Source organism: Triturus cristatus, chromosome 1_2 (genome assembly GCF_964204655.1).
Source record: "Triturus cristatus chromosome 1_2, aTriCri1.1, whole genome shotgun sequence".
In the NCBI taxonomy this organism is placed as follows: Eukaryota; Metazoa; Chordata; class Amphibia; order Caudata; family Salamandridae; genus Triturus; species Triturus cristatus.
The window spans coordinates 580,504,829-580,524,445 of record NC_140580.1 but is presented as its reverse complement, the minus strand read 5'-3'; the positions used below and the strand labels follow the sequence as shown (position 1 = coordinate 580,524,445).

The 19,617-nt window shown below is 45.1% G+C and overlaps 1 protein-coding gene across 4 annotated transcripts in view; it reads left to right on the top strand.

Annotated features, from left to right (window-relative positions):
• The window catches only part of LOC146867666 (transcription initiation factor TFIID subunit 11-like), a 217,619-nt gene that overhangs the window by 101,627 nt on the left and 96,375 nt on the right, over nt 1–19,617 (top strand). For 2 of the 4 annotated variants that reach the window (XM_085606557.1, XM_085606562.1), the window contains exons 4-5: nt 6,121–6,228; nt 7,406–7,493. In XM_085606557.1, the coding sequence (XP_085462683.1) occupies nt 6,121–6,228; nt 7,406–7,493 (196 nt within the window). The remainder of the gene's footprint in view (nt 1–6,120; nt 6,229–7,405; nt 7,494–19,617) is intronic. The other 2 variants (XM_085606567.1, XM_085606570.1) reach the window with 1 other exon arrangement.

The following is a 19,617-nucleotide window of genomic DNA, read 5'->3' as shown; positions in this document are numbered from 1 at the left end:
AACAAACAGTGACGCCCTCTCCCTACCCCCCGACCACTTAACACCAGTCGGGGGACGACTCCAGCTGTTCCTGCCCGCATGGAAGAACATCACCACGGACAGGTGGGTCAGGGACATCATTCAACATGGGTACTGTCTGGAACTAACTTCCACGCCACCCAATATACCACCAAAGCACCGTCCTATGTCAGCCGAACACTTAGATTTACTCCAGCAAGAAGTGCTTGCTATGCTCGCAAAAGGGGCCATAGAAGTAGTGCCCACTGCCCAGCAGGGCACAGGAGTGTACTCTCTGTACTTCTTGATCCCAAAAAAGGACGGCTCGCTCCGACCTATCCTAGACCTGCGACCCCTAAACCTATATATACTGTCGGAGCATTTCCATATGCTCACCCTCCAACAGGTTCTCCCACTACTCACTCAGGGGGATTTCCTAGCTACACTAGACCTGAAGGATGCATACTTCCACATACCAATACACCCTTCACACAGGAAATACCTCAGATTCACCATTCAGGGGAATCACTATCAGTTCAAAGTTCTCCCCTTCGGAGTAACAACAGCACCCAGGGTCTTTACCAAGTGCCTGGCGACAGTGGCCGCGCATCTGCGAAGACAAAATATTCACGTCTTCCCTTATTTGGACGACTGGCTAGTTCAGGCCAAATCAGCACAACAATGTGCCACCCACATGTCCCACACCATTCACCTTCTTCACGATCTGGGATTCTCACTAAATTACCCAAAATCAAGTCTCCAACCTGCGCACGTACAACAGTACTTAGGCGCGACAATCAACACTCTGGCTGCCACAGCTCAGCCAACTTTAGTGAGAATCAACAGCATGCAACTGCTGATCTCAAAATTCAAACCTCAACACTCCCTTCCGGCGCGAGTGTTCATGCAGTTGATAGGCATGATGGCCTCCTGCATCTTCATAGTCCCACACGCGAGACTACATATGCGCCCGCTTCAGGAGTGCTTAGCACGTCAGTGGAATCAGGCTCAAGGACAGTTGAAAGACCTAGTGTTGGTGAGCGGTCGGGCATACAACTCTCTGCATTGGTGGAATCCACAAAACCTTTGCAAGGGCCGACCGTTCCAAGAGCCTGTTCCACAAATAATACTGACAGCGGACGCGTCTCTCCAGGGATGGGGAGCTCATGTACTCAATTACACAGTGCAGGGACTATGGACTACACAACAAAAGAAGATGCACATCAACCTTCTGGAACTGATGGCAATCTTCCTGGCAATGAATGCATTCAAAGTACACCTGTGCAACAAGGTCGTGTTGATCCGGACGGACAACATGACTGCCATGTACTACATACAGAAGCAGGGAGGAACACACTCTCCACAGTTGTCTCATCTGGCTCAGAGCATGTGGAAGTGGGCCATTCAGAGGAACATATTCCTCATGGCGGAACACCTCCCAGGCAAAGACAACCAGATGGCGGATCTGCTCAGCAGGCACAGCCACCAGATGCACGAGTGGGAGTTACACCCATCAGTACTCCAACCGTACTTCCAGCAGTGGGTCATCCAGAGATAGACCTATTCGCCACAAGGGAAAACGCAAAATGCCAAAGCTTTGCCGCCAGGTTCCCGCATCCACAGTCGCAGGGCAATGCGATATGGATGAACTGGTCCGGCAGATTTGCGTACGCTTTTCCCCCAGCGCCGTTGATACCGCTGGTGGCACGCAAACTGCGACAGCACTCTCTGACACTCATCCTGGTTGCTCCAACATGGGCACGCCAGCCATGGTACACCACCTTTCTAGAACTTTCCGTGGTGCCGCATCAAAGACTGCGGATTAAACCCGCGCTTTTGACGCAGAATCATGGAGAAATTCAACACCCAGATCCGCAACAGTTGAACCTGGCGATCTGGCTCCTGAAGTCTTAGAGTTTGGCTACCTAAACCTGCCACCTGACTGTATGGAGATCATTAAGGAAGCCAAATGGAAGAGGTTTGTCATTTATTGCAACAACAATCACCTTAACCCACTAGACGCATCTATTCAGAACATAATCTGCTATCTCTTACACCTATACCGATGCAATCTGGCATACACCTCAATACGTGTCCATTTAACAGCAATAGCAGCCTACCTCCAAAACAGGCAGCACCTCTCTTTATTCAGAGTGCCTGCCATCAAAGCCTTCTTGGAAGGACTTAAACGAGTGATTCCCCCAAGACACCCCCCAGCACCGGTGTGGAACCTCAACTTGGTCCTCACCAGACTAATGGGTCCACCCTTTGAACCTCTCCATTCTTGTGAGATTCAATTCCTCACCTGGAAAGTGGCTTTCCTGGTTGCCATCACTTCCTTAAGAAGAGTTAGTGAACTCCAGGCACTAACCATTCAAGAGCCATTTATACAAGTTCACGCAAACCGGGTCGTACTACGTACCAACCCCAAATTCATGCCTAAAGTAATATCGCGGTTCCACATGAACCAAACCATCGAACTGCCTGTTTTCTTTCAAAACCCACAAAATGTCGCTGAGAGGATGCTCCACACACTAGATGTAAAGAGGGCCCTCATGTACTATATTGACAGAACTAAAAACTTTAGGAAGACTAAACAACTCTTTGTTGCCTTCTCTCCACAACACAAAGGCAACGCCATTTCCAAAGCAGGTATAGCCAGATGGATCGTTAAATGTATCCAAATTTGTTATCAAAAAGCTAAACGCACATTAACGATTCCACCACGAGCCCACTCAACACGGAAGTTAGGGGCCTCCATGGCTTTCCTGGGAAACATTCCTTTACAAGAAATATGTAGAGCAGCCACATGGTCCACTATACATACATTTACAAAACACTACTGTGTAGATGTACACTCAAAACAGCAAGCAGCTGTAGGACAGGCTGTTCTCAAAACTCTTTTTCAGACTGCTGCAGCTGGCACGGGTAGCCGCCGCTAATAGGAGATACTGCTGTGTATTCTATGCACAGATATGAATTCAGCAGCCCACATGCCTCGAACTGAATATGCTACTTACCAGTATGCATCTGTTCTTGGCATGTAGGGCTGCTGACATTCATATCACCCACCCTCCTCCCCGGCGCCTGTCGCAGCTGCAGCTCTCAGAATTACTGTATAGCATGGTCATCACTTCCTGTATCTACTCCATCACTGCCACAATGGCGAAAAACAATCTGGGGATGGAGAGGATGCCCATGCGCACTGTGGTCCAGGGGAGGAGTCACCCATCTCAGGATACTTCGAAGACTCTTCCAGGACAACAATGTGCAATCATCCGGACCCAACACTAGGCGGCGATCTATGCACAGATATGAATGTCAGCAGCCCTACATGCCAAGAACAGATGCATACTGGTAAGTAGCATATTCAGAATAGCGCAAAGCACTTTGTGGGGTGGCTTCTAACAGCGCAACTGCCATACTTTTAAAGCCCGTAGTGTGCTCCTGACTCCGCATCTTCATTCCTGATTTGTAAGCCCTGTCCAGTCAGCCTCCCGTTCAACTTTGGTAATGCGGAAGGAGCTACCCTGACGGCACAATTTGCCTCCAGGTAATGCAAGACAATATCAAACTCAATACAACAAGATTAAAAGTGAGTAACTGGATTAAAAACTTTACGTGAGAGAATAGCGCAAAGCACTTTGTGGGATAGGTAAAAATCATTAGCATTTATAAAGCCAATAACTCCAAGTCCAACATAATAATAAAATTCATGGCGAACCGAAAGGATTTTTATTTGAATAACCTTATTGGTAAAACAGCCACATCGGCAACTTTTTTTTTTTTAATGTAAAAATGTTATTGTAGGGATAAGGCCGCCATGTTTAGGCAGGGGCCATTTTCTTATGACATAAGCTTGCAATGATTTTTTTTATTGCACTATCTTGCGAATGCTAGACCTACTTATTTTCATGTGAGCGCAAGAGAGCTGCCCCAAATGACACATATTTTCAATCAGAAATACATAATTCGAGCTGTTCTATTTCTTCTGTGTTTTGTAGAATGTCACACTGTTTCCTTCTTGCTGTTTTAAATCACAAACAGAGGGCATACACAAACGGGTGGGAGGTTTAGTTTAGCAGTGTAGCTGCCAGTATGAAGCATTAGAAACTCAGTATGTTCATTCTTTAAAAGGAGAATGTACCACTGAGTAACCTGTCCTCTGCAAATTGTTTTCCATGCTCCTTCCTAAAGCTTTTATCCGCCTTATGCCCAAACTGCCTTTTAGCCTTGAGCCTATTGTGGCTGGCAAAAGTGCTGGGGTCCTGGTAGATACTGGGCACCCCTATACTTTTCTTGGCTCCTAAAGCCTGTCTGCACCCATGCTCAGTAGAGGTTTGACTGGGATGGGTGTAAGGGACACTCGGACGATGGCAGCATCGGTCATTCAGAGCTTTGAATGTAAAACGCTTAGCTTGGGTGCTTCCCTCTGTCATTGAGCCCTGCTGAAAAGCATTTGATGAAAGCCAAAGTACCGATTTCATGCTGCAATGCTTCTCCAACTCCCTTTCCTTCTTTTTTCTAAGTGAGAGATATGTATATGTGTGCATATGATTTGTGTGTGTGTGTGTGTGTGTACGTGTGTGTGTGTGTACGTGTGTGTGTACGTGTGTGTGTACGTGTGTACGATTTGCACAAAGAATAAAGAGCCTGGAAACTGCCCATGGTGTCTGCTTCAATTCTGTTGAAGAGGAGAGGGAAAATAAATATATATATTCTCCTCACCAATTGATTCTAGCTCACAACGCGCTTTCGGACGGTGCCCACATTCGGGGTGGAATCATACCCTCATATAAATTAATCATCAAAAGAAAAAATATGCTGCACTCCAGGAGTTTGCTATTCAATTCCTTTTAATTACACCACCAACGCGTTTCGACTATAGACTCTTGATCACGATTAGGTGTGCCCTACTTTCATTTTGCTATTTATACAGACATGCCCACTTAGCCAATAATGAAGCATTATGTGTTAAGTCGTTTAATCAATTTGTGAGTTAAAAACAAAAAACGTTAAATAAACTTTCATTTCAAAGCATAAGTACGCTCAATTTTAAACTTGTTAATTGATCAGAGGAAAGTTATTTTGTTATGAATTTATTGAATATACACAATGATGGTTCTGCATGTGTCAAACATCATGTACCCATTTGTATCACGTTGCGAAGAAACTTTGATTGTTAATTCTTAATGCATTAGTCTTGTTCATATGAGTATGCCCTATCTGCAAACACTATTTGTTTTGCTTATTCATCTATGTCTCAGTGTATTAATGATATGACATCTCATATACATACCAACCATAGGCTAAGTGCCTATTAAATTTGATGACACATAGAGACATACTGGGTGTATTGTATACCATTTAATTACATTATATCCTACAAAAGTGTCTTTCAAGCTGGTTGTACATCAATGTGAGTTATTTTTTAATTCATATCCCCAACCCTGTTAGACAGTCAACTTTCCTATACATTTCCAGAAAGAGGTATTCCAATTCTATAGTTCTTGTATCATCCATGAATTGAGTTATTTCAGTTATAAATGTACATGTAACTCTTCATCTCCATTTAGACCATGTGGTTGTTTGGTTCTAAATCGTATAATCAAACGAGATTCTAGACGTCTAAGTTTAAGTGTTCTGTCACGACCTCTTTCATGCCTTGGTACACAGACTATGCCGTATTATGTCATTGTTTTCGAATGATACCCTTCATGCGTTTCTAGATGTTTGGCCAAGGCATAGTTAGTATCTTTGTTTTGCACTACTCGAATGTGTTCCCGTACTGTTTTCTTGAATGGACATATATTGCTGCCTATATATTTTCGGCCGCATTTGCATTTGATCATATATACTATTTAGCTTGTCACATGTGATTTTATCATTGATGGTATAGATTTTACCCTTAAAATCCCTAATTTCTTAAGTATTTCTGCTAATGCTGCATGCCTTACATTTATCACATTTGGTGAATCCCTTTTGATGTTGCTATCAGTAATTTGCAGAAACCTTCAGAGTAGCTCCCAGCTTTGAGTTAATTTTTAACTAAACTGCAATAAATTAGCTTGCTTTTTCCTTTCACAGTTATAGAAAGGCTGTTTTTTTCCACATTATTATCAGGTTGCAGATAGCAGGGCCTAATAAAAAGCAGTGCTCCACTCAGATTTATGGCCCAGGTGAGCCACAGAGGTTCAGAACTGAAGCACTGAGGAGGTGTTTTACTCTTAAGTAAGTCATTCACAACTCAATATAGGAGCTTGAGAACAAATTGATGGTTCTGAATAATTTCAAATGACCGAATATTAAAATAAAGCATCAACTTAATGGTTAGGCAAACTCTTTGTTTTCATTTTCTCCTCTTTCAAAGCGTTGCATTTACACACAGCAGGCATCTTGCTCCCAGTGGGCAGTAGATACAGTGCCATATTTATAGCTGGGAAAAAAATAATTTCATTTTAAATGGAAGAAATGTAAAGTGAAGAAAAATGTTTCTATGAAACATTGTCTTAATGTTTTTCAGTACTTTAAATTAAGCCAATTCAGTCCTAATGTTTTATGAAGCATGTTTCTTCACTTTGAATATCTCACGTTTAAACAAACTACTGTATTTTCATGTTATAAATATGGCACCATGTCTACAGACCACAGGGAGTAAACTGCCTGCTGTTTGTAAAGACAATTTTACATTGGAGAAAATTGAAATGATTAGTTTTATGTAATGCATGTAAACATAAATCTAACTCCTCAGCTGAATTTTTTCCCATGTTAAAGTGTCACAATTGCACACAGCAGGTATCTTGCTCCCATTGGCTGGTAGACATGCCACCATATTTATAACTGAAAAATACAGCCATTTTTTAAATGGGAGAAATTTAATGTGCAGAAAAATGTTCTTTAATCAGAACATTTTTGCAGAACTTTTTTCCGCACTTCGAATTTCTCCCAGGTTGTATGTTTTTCTTGTACATGTAACTGTGCCACATATGGGGAAAGGTATGTCCTGTGCCACAAGTCCATACAACACAGGCTCTCAGTCACCCATGCACATATATCCCATTAATTCACACACACGTTCATACATCCTTACAGACCATGCGCTCACTGACGCTCATGGCAGCCCTATCATAGTACCCCTAGTCACAGGATTTTGTTCAAACCATAGGCTCGGGTTCCAAGCATATTAGGCTTAAAGTAAGTGAAATTGGGCAATGGAGTGTCTAGAAACGCTGCACGTGTTAATTAACCTTCAGTAGCTCACAACGATTTTCACTAATCAGAAGTAACTCTCATTATAGAAAACGTTATAGACCCCTGTCTTAGCTACACCACTTCCAAAATTAATGAATTAATTTAAATGCAACAGACAAAGTTTTTATGTAATATGTTAAAACTTTTCTTTTATCAGGATATTGGTGTCTTCGTTTTCAGAGGAACAGCTGAACCGCTACGAGATGTACCGGCGATCTGCCTTCCCCAAAGCAGCCATCAAAAGGGTAACTAATGTCTCTGCATGTTCCATCTCCTAGTGCGAAGCTGAGCTCTTTTGTCTCCACATCTATGCTGAGCTTTCATCGCTCTACTTTGAATTTGCTAATCTCCAAATACTCGCTCACTCCTATGCCGAGCTCTCTCTACCCTTGTTTTGTTTGTTATATTTGACTCTCCAACATTCCTTCCTGTGTGATGTTAACTATTTGTCTTTCCTACTGCTATGAAAAGCTCTATTGTCAAATTTGGTACTATGCTTGTCTCTTTCCTGGAAAGGCTATTAAATACTTCGATTTCAGCAAGGGCATGCCTAATTTTCTCTTACCCTCCTAGTTTCATTACTAGTTTTCTGCTGCTTCTCATGCTGCATGATTGATCTCTTTTGCTGACCTTCTTGAGCCTTTAATAAACTCATCCTGTCTCTTTATATGCCATATTCAGATTTCCTGACACGGTCTCCCTGGACCCATACTGTGTCCTATATTTCACACCTGGTGTTGTGCTGAGGTCTTTCCTGTTCTATTGTTGCAATTCAAAACATGATGAATTTCAAAGTGAAATTAATTTTATTAATTTCATTTTAGGCTTTTGCCATTCAAATATTCTGTTTTATAGTTTAGTAAGCTTACAGTAGAGACAATGTATAGCTAACATTCAAAGGGAACACAGTATACTTCTGCCATATTAAAGCTGTGTACAAAACGTTTCCAGGTTTAATGGCTCTAGTACCAATCACAGGGATGTTACTAGAGAAAAGGAGTAAAGTTAATGTCAAAGGCCACACATGGAAATAAAATCTCTATATTCTCTCCAAATAACAAATTACCTGCTATTGCATATTACTGAAATAAATGTCGCCTAGATCAACTCCACTTTTGATCCATAATAACTCTGCTATGAAGAAAGAAATCAAGTGCACATTACAGGAGTCACTCCCTTAAATGCTACTCAGGATCCATCAATTAATGGTCACCCCCGCATTCAGTTTTGTGCCTTACCCCCTCCACGCCTGCCTACCCCAATCTAGGGGGCAAGCTGTCTCGTGCTTTCTCTGTATTGGAGAAAACTATTATTTTCCTCTGTGTCTGATACAGAGTCATGCTAAAAACCACACAGAAGCTTCTATTCAGACACCAAATGAATTCCTTCTCAACTGCTTTTAGCTCTCTCTTGCTTATAAATATAGATTCATTAAGCTCAGAAGATGGACCCTGTACTGTTGTACTTTAGAAGACCTTTTTTCCCTGCTTATATCAGAATCCCTCCCATCTGACTGGCATTACCTGATCCATCAATATTGCACGTGATCCTTCTCTATCTTCATCCAAAACCCTAGCAGGAATCTGTGAGGTCCTCAGCACACTTACCTCTAAGCACAGTTATCCCTCCATGGTTAAATTATCAAATTACCAAGAAGTGATGGTACCTCTTTCATTAAGTCCACTCCAGCCAGCAGAGAATGTATGCCCAGGACTTGAAGTTGCAATACATGACATTTTTCAAGTGCTGTTGTTCGGATTCCTTGTGGGATAAAGAGGCAATTACACCAGCTTCAAATTTCTGGGCTATAATCGCTCTATTTTCGGTGGCATAGATTACTACTTCCAACATACTCCGGTCTAGGGACTTAAGCTTAATTGCCAATGTGCAACCCCATAGCTATGCAGATGCCCCCGCGGGCCTACCATCATACTCACCATCCCATGGAGGGAGCTCCACTTGTCTTTCTGTGCCACCATGATCATTGTCTCACCCTGTATTAAAAATAAAAATATTAAGTTGGGGGGAGGGGTTCTATTCAGGTGGTAAGTCCTTTCTGCTGTCTGGATTCACTAAGCCTGAAGTCCTTAGGGGAAACAATATTTACCTTTGTTCTCCTTGTGAGTAAGGACTACCAGGGCAAATCAAATCATTTCTAAGGTTCAACGGGGTGTTATTTTAGTACACCCCTACAGGAAGGCTCCTCTGTTTCAGCTGTTCAAGGAGGCCCTCCCGTGATTCTCTGCAGAGGGCTGCTCAGCACAATGTGGAGCCACTCCTGCTGCCGTACCACTGGTGATTTCCCCCCAGAATCCAGTTTACTGAGAGATCTCATGCAACTGTGCTGCATCTCAGGTCTGTCCAGGTGTAGGCGTCCACCATGCATTCAGCTCTTCAATGCGAGAAAGCCTGATAAGCACCATCATCTTTTAGGTTATGGAGCCACTATACAGTCGTGGTGCATGACATGTTCTGGGATTCATGGGTTTCTCATGCTAAAAATTGGGCCAGGCCCCTCAGCAGGACCCATCACCGCCCAACACCTCAATGTAAGTTTCTGGAATGATATTGGAGGAACAGCAGCTTGGCCAGAGCATGAATCTTAAGCAGCCATATTGGAGCTCAGACTGTTTTACAGCGTAATTGTTCCATTTTATAGATTGGATTTCTTTTCAACATAAAATGTCTCCAACAGTCCAGACAATCTACAAAATTTAAAGACTCTTTTTATGCTCTTTTATCACTTTTTTTGTTTAAGAAAACAATTTTAAAGAAGAAGTTTGACATAATAAAAACGTAAAATATGGTCTGCGGTACAGAGCTACATAAAAGGCATATTCTCTTAGTACATTGTATTTCATGCCCAGTAGCCCATAACCTCAATAGATTGTACATTCATTGTTAAATTCAAGGCAAAAGGACTAATATCTTTTGACGGGTTGCATGATCGCAACACGCATGCGTCTTAACCACGAAAACGTTTATCACGCAAATGCATTTACCACAAACGTTTTGTTGTAAAGGCATGCATGGTAAAGGCTATCCACATTCAGAACAAAAACTGCTCCAAGTTACATTAGCTGCCCATGAACTCACACTACGAGCGCACACAGTTACAAACCATACTTGCACATCATCCAGTCGTCACTAAAATCCTACAGTGGCACACTCCACTTTGTGTGAAGACACGACCAGCCCCTGGGAGGTAGCGGTCTCCGGGGCCAAGATTGGCCATGGGGAAGGGGGGCCGTCTGCGCCCCCTTCACAAAATGTTACAAATCATGCCCCAGGACCTGCCCCACCCTGGGTTATACTGAAACCCTACCCACGCCTTCCCCCATGGATTTGCAGCAAAAAGTTTTTTTTAAATGCTTATCGGCCCTGGCATGGATCGCTGTGAGACCCCAGGGCTAGGGGTTCCGGTTACTCCTACCTAGGGTGACCACCTGGCAAGAAAGTGAATTCTGGACACTGACAGTCAAACTTTAGGACAAAGGGTCAAAATTTAAGACAAAAGTTAATTTTTACTGGTTTATTTTAGGGGGTGGCATGATTATAAAATAGTTGACAAAAGTACAAGCTAAAATAGGTTTATATTCTTTAGTTGTATTACACATTGGAGTATTGTGCAAAAATTCATATATAGATGAACGTATATAAAGATGAAGAAACTAGCAAACGTATACAGTCTAAGCAGAATTTGACAGCCAACCATGAATTATAGTGCTAGAAGCGGCGCTGTGCTTCTGAATGTAGACTTTTGAGTTCCCAAGCATTAGCACTACTAGAGTGTATGAAACTGAGAGAACAAGCATGGTGAGAGATAAGGATATATGCAGAGATGGATAGACAAGGTTGGAACAGTGAGAATAAAGTGAGGGTAGCTCATCTGAGAGAGAGAAACGAAGATGAGGATAACAGAAGAAGATGGGGCGGAGAAAGGAGCGGAAAACAAATACAGAAAAATGCTGAGGGTGAAGGTTGAAAGGAGAAAAAAGGTAGAGGGGCATATAAAAGATGAGGTTGAGGGAACAGAGAAAGCATATAGGGGAATAAAAGAGGCAGCGATGAATAGCAAGGTAGGGGAACGAAGGGAACAGATAGGGAAAAGGGAGAGAGAAAGAGGTTGAAAAGGGAGTGAGCAAAGAGATTAACTCTGAGCTCACTTTGTAACTTGCATGTCAGAGCTTTCAATCTCAATATTATACCTTACTTGGGGAGTTGAGAGGGATAATCCACATGTTACTGATATATGTGTAGAACTCTGTTTGAGGGTCCTGCACAAAGGTGAAAGTGGGCAATATGTACTGGGAACGACATTCACAGGCTTTCTTAATTTTACCAAAACAGATCCCATAATTCTTGTTTAAAGCGACCACTCCTGAACAGTTAACCCTGATCTTTAGTAGCCTCAGGCTGAAAAAGGAGAGGGTCTCCTATGGTGTGCAGTAAGAGAAGGGACAGACCGCTAAAAAAAGCAAAAAGCCTTCTCTCCAGGGTGCATGTTACATGAAAAAAATGTAAATGTGTGCAATTAGATAATCAGCAAGTCTAAAAGCTGCTGGGTAACCGGTCTTATATTAGGTGAAGTACACTTGCAGGTTGATCTTGCCACACAGTTCAAAACCTTACAGGGGCTTTCAGCCCACTATTGCTTACCTTTGGTTGCCTTTATTGTCACTCATTTGCTTAATTTTTTTCAGTGGCTTTCATTGTTCCAGCTTATCCATCTGTCCCACCCATGGAGCATAGCCTGCTTACCATCTCTCTTATTGACTGGCTTCTGTCCTTGCACTGATAACTTTTAGCAAACTTTATTTTCTTTTTGGGTTAAGCACTCCATGAGAGAACATGTGTTTTAGCTCTCTTTGCATCTTTCTCCCCTGTGAAAGTTTCTCTCTTGTGTGCTTCTCATCCACCCTCCTTGCACTCCGTGTTGTTCTCACCCTCATGTGCATCTCTGCCCCTGCTTTTAATGTTGTCTTTTTTTGGGCGCTTCTTGCTTTCTTGTTAGCTTCTCCTCCTTTGCTCCGTGTTATTCTCTTCCCTGTCCCCCTATGCTGTGTTCTTCACTCCTTGTTTGTTTTTATCTCGGCTCCAAGTATTGCTCACTCCTGCGTGTGATGCTTCCCTTTCCTCAACCCTATTCTCTCCTCCGTTTCGCTAACCACCTGCAATCCATTTATAAGCACCCCAAAAATATGTGGGCCTCATTTGCATATTACAACCTTTTGTGAAGTAATGCTTGGTTAGTATCGGGTGATTGCTTTATGAGAGCTTTGTGGTAATTAAAGCCTCAAATAACCTGTAGGCCGGTAATCTTTAATAGGACTGAAAACTCTAATTTTCACTATGATATTCCCTGATGCTTCTGTTTACTCTCAGCACTTTACACTCTCCACTGGATTTCCAAAGCTCCTTCGGACTCCTAAGCCCCACAGGCTCACTCTTTGGTTCTTAGCATATGCTGTTCTCAGTGTAGATCCTCAAGGCTCCAGCTTAGGCTCAGGCCTCAAAGGCGCCGGCCTCAATCTTAGTTCTCAGTGGCTCCTACTGTAGGAATCTTATTCTGTATATAGTATACTAAACTGAGGTATAGTGTGCACAGAGTCCAGTGAAACCCCAAAGGTAGGCAGAGGTCAAATTAGAAAGCACCTTACTCTCTATTTGTGGCAGTGTGGGCGAGCAGTAAGGCTTTATCGGAGGGTAGTGCTAAGCATTTATTGTACACACTCAATGACTGAACTCAGGCCAATTTATTTGTATAAAAATATTATTTAGTTATATTTATTTCCTAGAACCAAGCAAGCCTGGCACAGGTAAGTGTTAATGGTACTTTTCATGGCAGGTTGAACATTATAAGCAAGCTGAATGAAAATGACTTTGTTACAGGTTTGTAAATGCTTTGAATACAGTTGAAATTACTGTGTTATTACTTTTGATTACTTTACAGATTACTCAGTGTGATATGCCTATATATCACACTAGGGAATTTCATAGAGAGCAAAGGAGGAGAAGCTAACAAGAAAGCAAGAAGTGCCCAAATTTCCTAGAGAGATGGCAAGTAAAGCAGTTTTGATATATTTGCAGTTTTCTTAGAGTTCTATACAAACCAACTTCACACTTGGAACAATGTTCAAGAAAAGCAATCAACGCTGGAAAAAGTGGGGGGTAACTGCAACAGAAACCTAACTTCCTATACCTACTCATCCTGCTTAACCTGCGGTTCTGTTTCACCCCTCACGCTAAGGTTCTTGAAGTTTGTCTTTGCCTTCAGACCCTGAAGCTACTGCAGGCAATGAAAGTTCCTCCTCTCTTTCTTATCCCCGATGTTCCTGTGCACACTGCAGGTCACTGAACGTCCTCGTCACTTACATGTGCACAAACTCCATACTGACAGTGTTTACTCAAAGTCACTACGTGATCTTCGAATTTACTTTTTCTTACTTCCCATGTGTTGACGGAAATATCACTCCGCTGCATGAGAATAACGTCTTCTTATCCCCAAGTGCAGCAGTGCTTCAGGAATTCAGGCTGTTTGCCCTCTCTGAAGGGGCTGTGGAATCTGCTAGCTTCTGACATCGTCCCCTTACAGTTGGCTGCTTGCAGTTGGAAGCTTCCCAAGACTACTTTTCAAGTCAGTGGAGTCTCTGAGAGTGGCCAAGGGCGAGACTGGTCATCGTCCCATTTGGAGGTCTGAAGCAAACTGCCTACAAAGCTACCACATACAGTCATATACACTAGAAAGCATTACTCTATCTATAAAACAGGTGTTCGAGGCATATGAGCTGCAGATTGTACACTTAGCATAGATCGCCATCTGGTGTTGGGCCCGGATGTTTGCAGTTTGTTTTTCTTCTTGGACAGTCTTTGGAAGTCACGAGTTTGGTGACTCCTCCTTCGGTCCGTACTGCGCATGGGCTTCGGCTCCATCCTCAGATTGTTTTTTTCCGCCATCGGGCTCGGATGTGATACTTCGTGCTCCGGCTTCGAACTTCTACGGTTCCAGCCTCGACGGAAAATCCTCGATTCTTCGAGTTCCTTCATCATCTTCATCTCTCGAAGCGGCACTTTCTCCATCCCGTTCATCGACACCGGCCTTCGGGCCCTCCGCGACTCCGGTCCCGGCCGATGGAAAGGACTCCGTTCAAAAAGTGCCCAAAATGTGGGTCTAAATTTCCCCACACCGACCTCCATCAGGTGTGTAACCTTTGCCTCTCTCCGGAACACGAGGCTAGAGACTGCCCCGCCTGCAAGTCTTTTCGATCGAAGAAGACCATCCGAGATCGAAGAGCTCGACGCACCATGGCGCACTCATCCTCCGCAGCTCCACCGGACATCTTCGGAGACGACGCCGAAGCTTCGGGGCAAACACACACCGAACAGGAGGAAGACGTCGTCAGCGCTTCCGAGGCCGACGACTCCGACGTGGAGGACATTACACCAGCGCAGCGGGCCGTGAGTAATATGCCCCCTCCTACCCCCACGCCGAAAACCAAAGAGACTCAGGTTACTCCCTCGCCTGCCGGCCTGGGCAAAACCAAAACCAAAACTTCGATCACCCCACCTTCGGGCCCGGTGTCGAAGCTCCCAAAGTCTCATGGCAGCTCGGGATCGAGCCAGCCGACACCCGGTGCCGAAAAACAGCATCCGGCACCGAAGACTGCAAAATCCAGCTCCACTCCGAAACCACCGGTGCCGAAGCCTGGACACTCGGTGCCGACCAAACACAAACACAAATCTGTCGGCACCGATGCTCCGGCGCCGAAACATCATTCGACGCCGAAACACCCGGAGACCTCAAAAAAGCATGGCGCACACAGACCATCGAAACCCCCGGTTCCGAAATCACCGGTGCCGACAGACGACTCGACACCATTGGCTCTGTTTACACCAGACCCTTTACAAAAGACTTTGTCCAAAGATCCTAAGACTGGGCTTTTGACTTTAACTACCAAGAAAAGACGCCTTGATGCTCCGGCTCCTCCTCCTCCACCCAAAAGGAAGGACTCTGCTACTTCTCCCCTCAGAGTGCCCTCCCCACTACCGCCTCCCCTACCCCCTCCACCTCCTCCACCACCTCCACCTCACAGGTCTCCGCCACCTGTACCTCACTACGATCCGACCCCATCCCCAGATCCGGATGATGGGGATCCGGACAATTACCCGGCGGACGCCCCAATGGATCCCACTCCACCAGGGACCCCAGATCCATGGGAGGATTACAATAACCCTGATATACCCAATGTACCTCAGGACGACTTATACCCATCAAGACCGTCTCCTCCAGAGGACTCCTTAGGGTTTCACCATTTAGTGCAGAGAGCAGCACACTACCATGGGGTGGACATGCACAGTGAACCAGTAGAAGAAGACTTCCTACTGGATACATTTGATATACAAGACAAATCCACTTCCATTTTACCCATGCTTAAGGGTGTCACCAAGCACGCTACAGAGGTGTTCAAAGACCCTGTCAGAGCCAGAGTACTGAACCCTAGAATAGAGAAGAAGTATAAGGCGGCACCCACAGACCCTGCTTACATCAAGGGCCCTGCTCCCCTAGATTCCCTAGTTGTCTCCACAGCTAGAAAGCGGGCTAACTCCCAATCCTCAGGAGATGCCCCACCGCCAGACAAAGAATCTAAACTTCTGGACGCGTCTGGTAAACGCACCGCCTCCCAAGCTGCAAACATGTGGCGCATTGCAAACACACAAGCACTGCTTGCGCGATATGATAGAGCACACTATGACGAACTAGAGGCTCTTATGCAGCACCTTCCAGAAAAATACTAGCACAAGGCTCATGACCTGATACAGGAGGGTAAACTAATTACAAACACCTCCATTAAGTGTGCCCTCGATGCAGCCGACACTGCTTCTAGGGCCATAAATACCAGTGTCCTGCTTCGTCGCCACGCCTGGCTCAGGATCTCAGGTTTCAAGCCTGAAGTCCAGGCATCCATACTCAATCACCCCTTTGACCAGGAAACACTCTTTGGGCCAAAGGTAGACGAAGCGCTCGAAAAGATGAAGAAAGACACAGACACAGCAAAGTCTATGGGGGCACTCCAAACACAAGCCTCCAAACGTTCCTTTCGACGCTCGTCCTTTCGTGGCACAGGCAGAGGCTCCTCCACCGATAACGCCTCTACCTCCTACAAGTCCCCTCCTCAAAATACCTTTTCAAAGGGCAATCAGAGAGGTGGTTACAGGGGTAACAACAATAAGGGCAGGGGCAAAACCAACAACACCCGTTCTGCCACCCCCCCCGCACAATGACTCCCCTCCGCTCCCCCCAGACCATTCCACTCCGGTCGGGGGCAGACTACAAAACTTTATCCACGTATGGGAGTCCATAACATCGGACAAATGGGTAACCCAAATCATTCGGTCAGGGTACTGTCTCGAACTAACATCTACCCCACCCAATATCCCACCAAGACACCGTCCAATGTCTCAAGAACATTCCACACTGCTCAAACAAGAGGTACTCTCACTCCTCCAAAAACACGCTATAGAGCAGGTCCCCGTCAATCAACAAAATCTAGGGGTCTACTCCCTATATTTCTTAATACCAAAGAAAGACGGGACCCTCAGACCCATTCTCGACCTCCGGCCTCTAAATGCCTACATACACTCAGACCATTTTCACATGGTCACCCTACAGCAAGTCCTCCCACTCCTCTGCCAGGGAGACTTTCTCACAACCTTGGATCTGAAAGACGCATACTTTCACATTCCAATACACCCCTCTCACAGGAAATACCTCAGGTTCGTGGTGGACGGACAACATTACCAATTCACGGTTCTCCCCTTCGGGGTCACCACCGCACCGCGGGTGTTTACCAAATGCCTAGCAGTAGTAGCAGCACACCTCAGACGTCAACACATTCACGTCTTCCCTTACCTGGACGACTGGCTGATAAAAGCCGCGTCCTACGACCAATGTGTGCAGCATACAAACAGCACCATCCAACTGCTCCACCAGCTAGGCTTCACGGTGAACTACCAAAAGTCCCACCTCATACCATCTCACACAAAGCAATATCTCGGGGCCACTATAGACACCTCCAAGGGTATTGCCTATCCAAACTCAGCCAGAATCACAAGCATTCAAGCCTTACGCAAAACATTCCTTCCTCAACACTCTCTTCCAGCAAGAGTGTTTATGAAGCTCATAGGAATGATGGCGTCTTGCATCTTCATAGTGCCCCATGCAAGACTCCACATGCGTCCACTTCAAGAGTGCCTAGCACAACAGTGGAACCAGGCCCAGGGTCAGCTGACGGATCTGGTGTTGGTGGACGGCCGCACACATCACTCTCTGCAGTGGTGGAACACCACAAACCTTTCCAAAGGGCGGCCGTTCCTGGACCCGGTTCCTCAGGTGATTCTAACAGCGGACGCATCGCTCTCCGGCTGGGGAGCGCACCTCCTACACCTCACCATGCAAGGTCTATGGACGCCACAGCAAAAATCGCTCCACATCAACCATCTGGAGCTCTTGGCGATCTTTCTAGCCCTAAAATCTTTCCAAAAACAGATTTCGGGCAAAGCAGTCCTCATTCGCACAGACAATATGACTGCGATGTATTATATACAAAAACAGGGGGGGACACACTCTCCCCAGCTCTCCCGCTTAGCCCAGAGCATATGGAGATGGGCAATTCCCCAAAACATCTTTCTCCTGGCACAGCACGTTCCAGGCGTACAAAACACCATGGCAGATCTGCTCAGCAGACAAACACAACAACTACACGAATGGGAACTGCATCCACAAGTTCTTCACCCATTCTTCCAACAGTGGGGGCATCCTCAGATAGACCTCTTCGCCACCCACGAAAACAAAAAATGCCCAAGCTTCGCCGCCAGATACCCACACCCATTGTCCAAGGGCAATGCGATATGGATGAACTGGTCAGGCAGATTTGCATACGCCTTTCCACCTCTCCCACTAATTCCATTAGTGGTCAGGAAGCTACAACAGCACTCCCTCACACTCATTCTGGTAGCTCCGACGTGGGCCAGGCAGCCGTGGTACACCACGCTACTACAACTGTCAGTGGTACCACATCAAAAATTGCATCTATCCCCATGCCTCCTAACCCAGAACCATGGAGAAATCAGGCACCCGGACCCAGCTCAGCTCAACCTGGCGATCTGGCTCCTGAAATCCTAGAATTCGGATACCTTAACCTTCCCCCTGATTGCATGAACATCATCATGGAAGGCAGACGTCCTACCACTAGAGCATGCTATGCCGCAAAGTGGAAAAGATTCGTAATTTACTGCCGTAACAATACAATCAACCCTCTAGATGCATCCATACAGCACATAATATGCTATCTGCTCCATCTTCACAGGTGTAACCTGGCATATTCATCCATACGCCTACACCTAGCAGCGATCGCTGCCTATCTACAAAACAGGCAGCATTTATCACTCTTCAGAGTGCCCGCTATTAAAGCCTTCATGGAAGGCCTTAAACGAGTAATTCCTCCCAGGGCACCACCTTCCCCTGTATGGAATCTAAATTTGGTTCTTACACGTCTAATGGGTCCGCCCTTCGAACCAATGCACAAATGTGAGCTACAGTTTCTCACCTGGAAAACAGCTTTCCTTGTAGCTATCACTTCCCTTAGAAGGGTTGGTGAAATACAGGCGTTCACCATACAGGAACCCTACATACAAATGCATCACAGCAAGGTCATACTTCGCACAAATCCGAAGTTTCTGCCCAAAGTCATTTCCCCCTTCCACCTCAATCAATCAGTGGAATTACCTGTCTTCTTTTCGCAACCCCAATCTGTTGCAGAAAGGGCCTTACACACGCTTGATGTAAAAAGGGCGTTACTATACTACATACAAAGAACGCAACCCTTCAGGAAGACTAAACAATTGTTCGTTTCCTTCTCTCCACCACATAAAGGCAACCCCATTTCAAAATCAGGGATAGCTAGGTGGATTGTAAAATGCATACAAATTTGCTATCAAAAGGCAAAGAGAACATTATCTGTTCCCCCTAAAACCCACTCTACAAGAAAGTTAGGGGCTTCTATGGCTTTTCTAGGGAATATACCCTTAGATGACATCTGCAAGGCAGCCACATGGTCTACACCGCACACCTTCACAAAACACTACTGTGTAGATGTGCATTCCAAGCAGCAAGCTAGGGTGGGCCAGGCTGTACTAAAGACACTTTTTCAAACAGCTGCAACGGATACCGGTGGTCGCCGCTAGGGTTGGGTACTGCTATATAATCTATGCTAAGTGTACAATCTGCAGCTCATATGCCTCGAACGGAATATGCTACTTACCAGTATGCATCTGTTCTTGGCATGTAGAGCTGCAGAGTTGTACACGCCC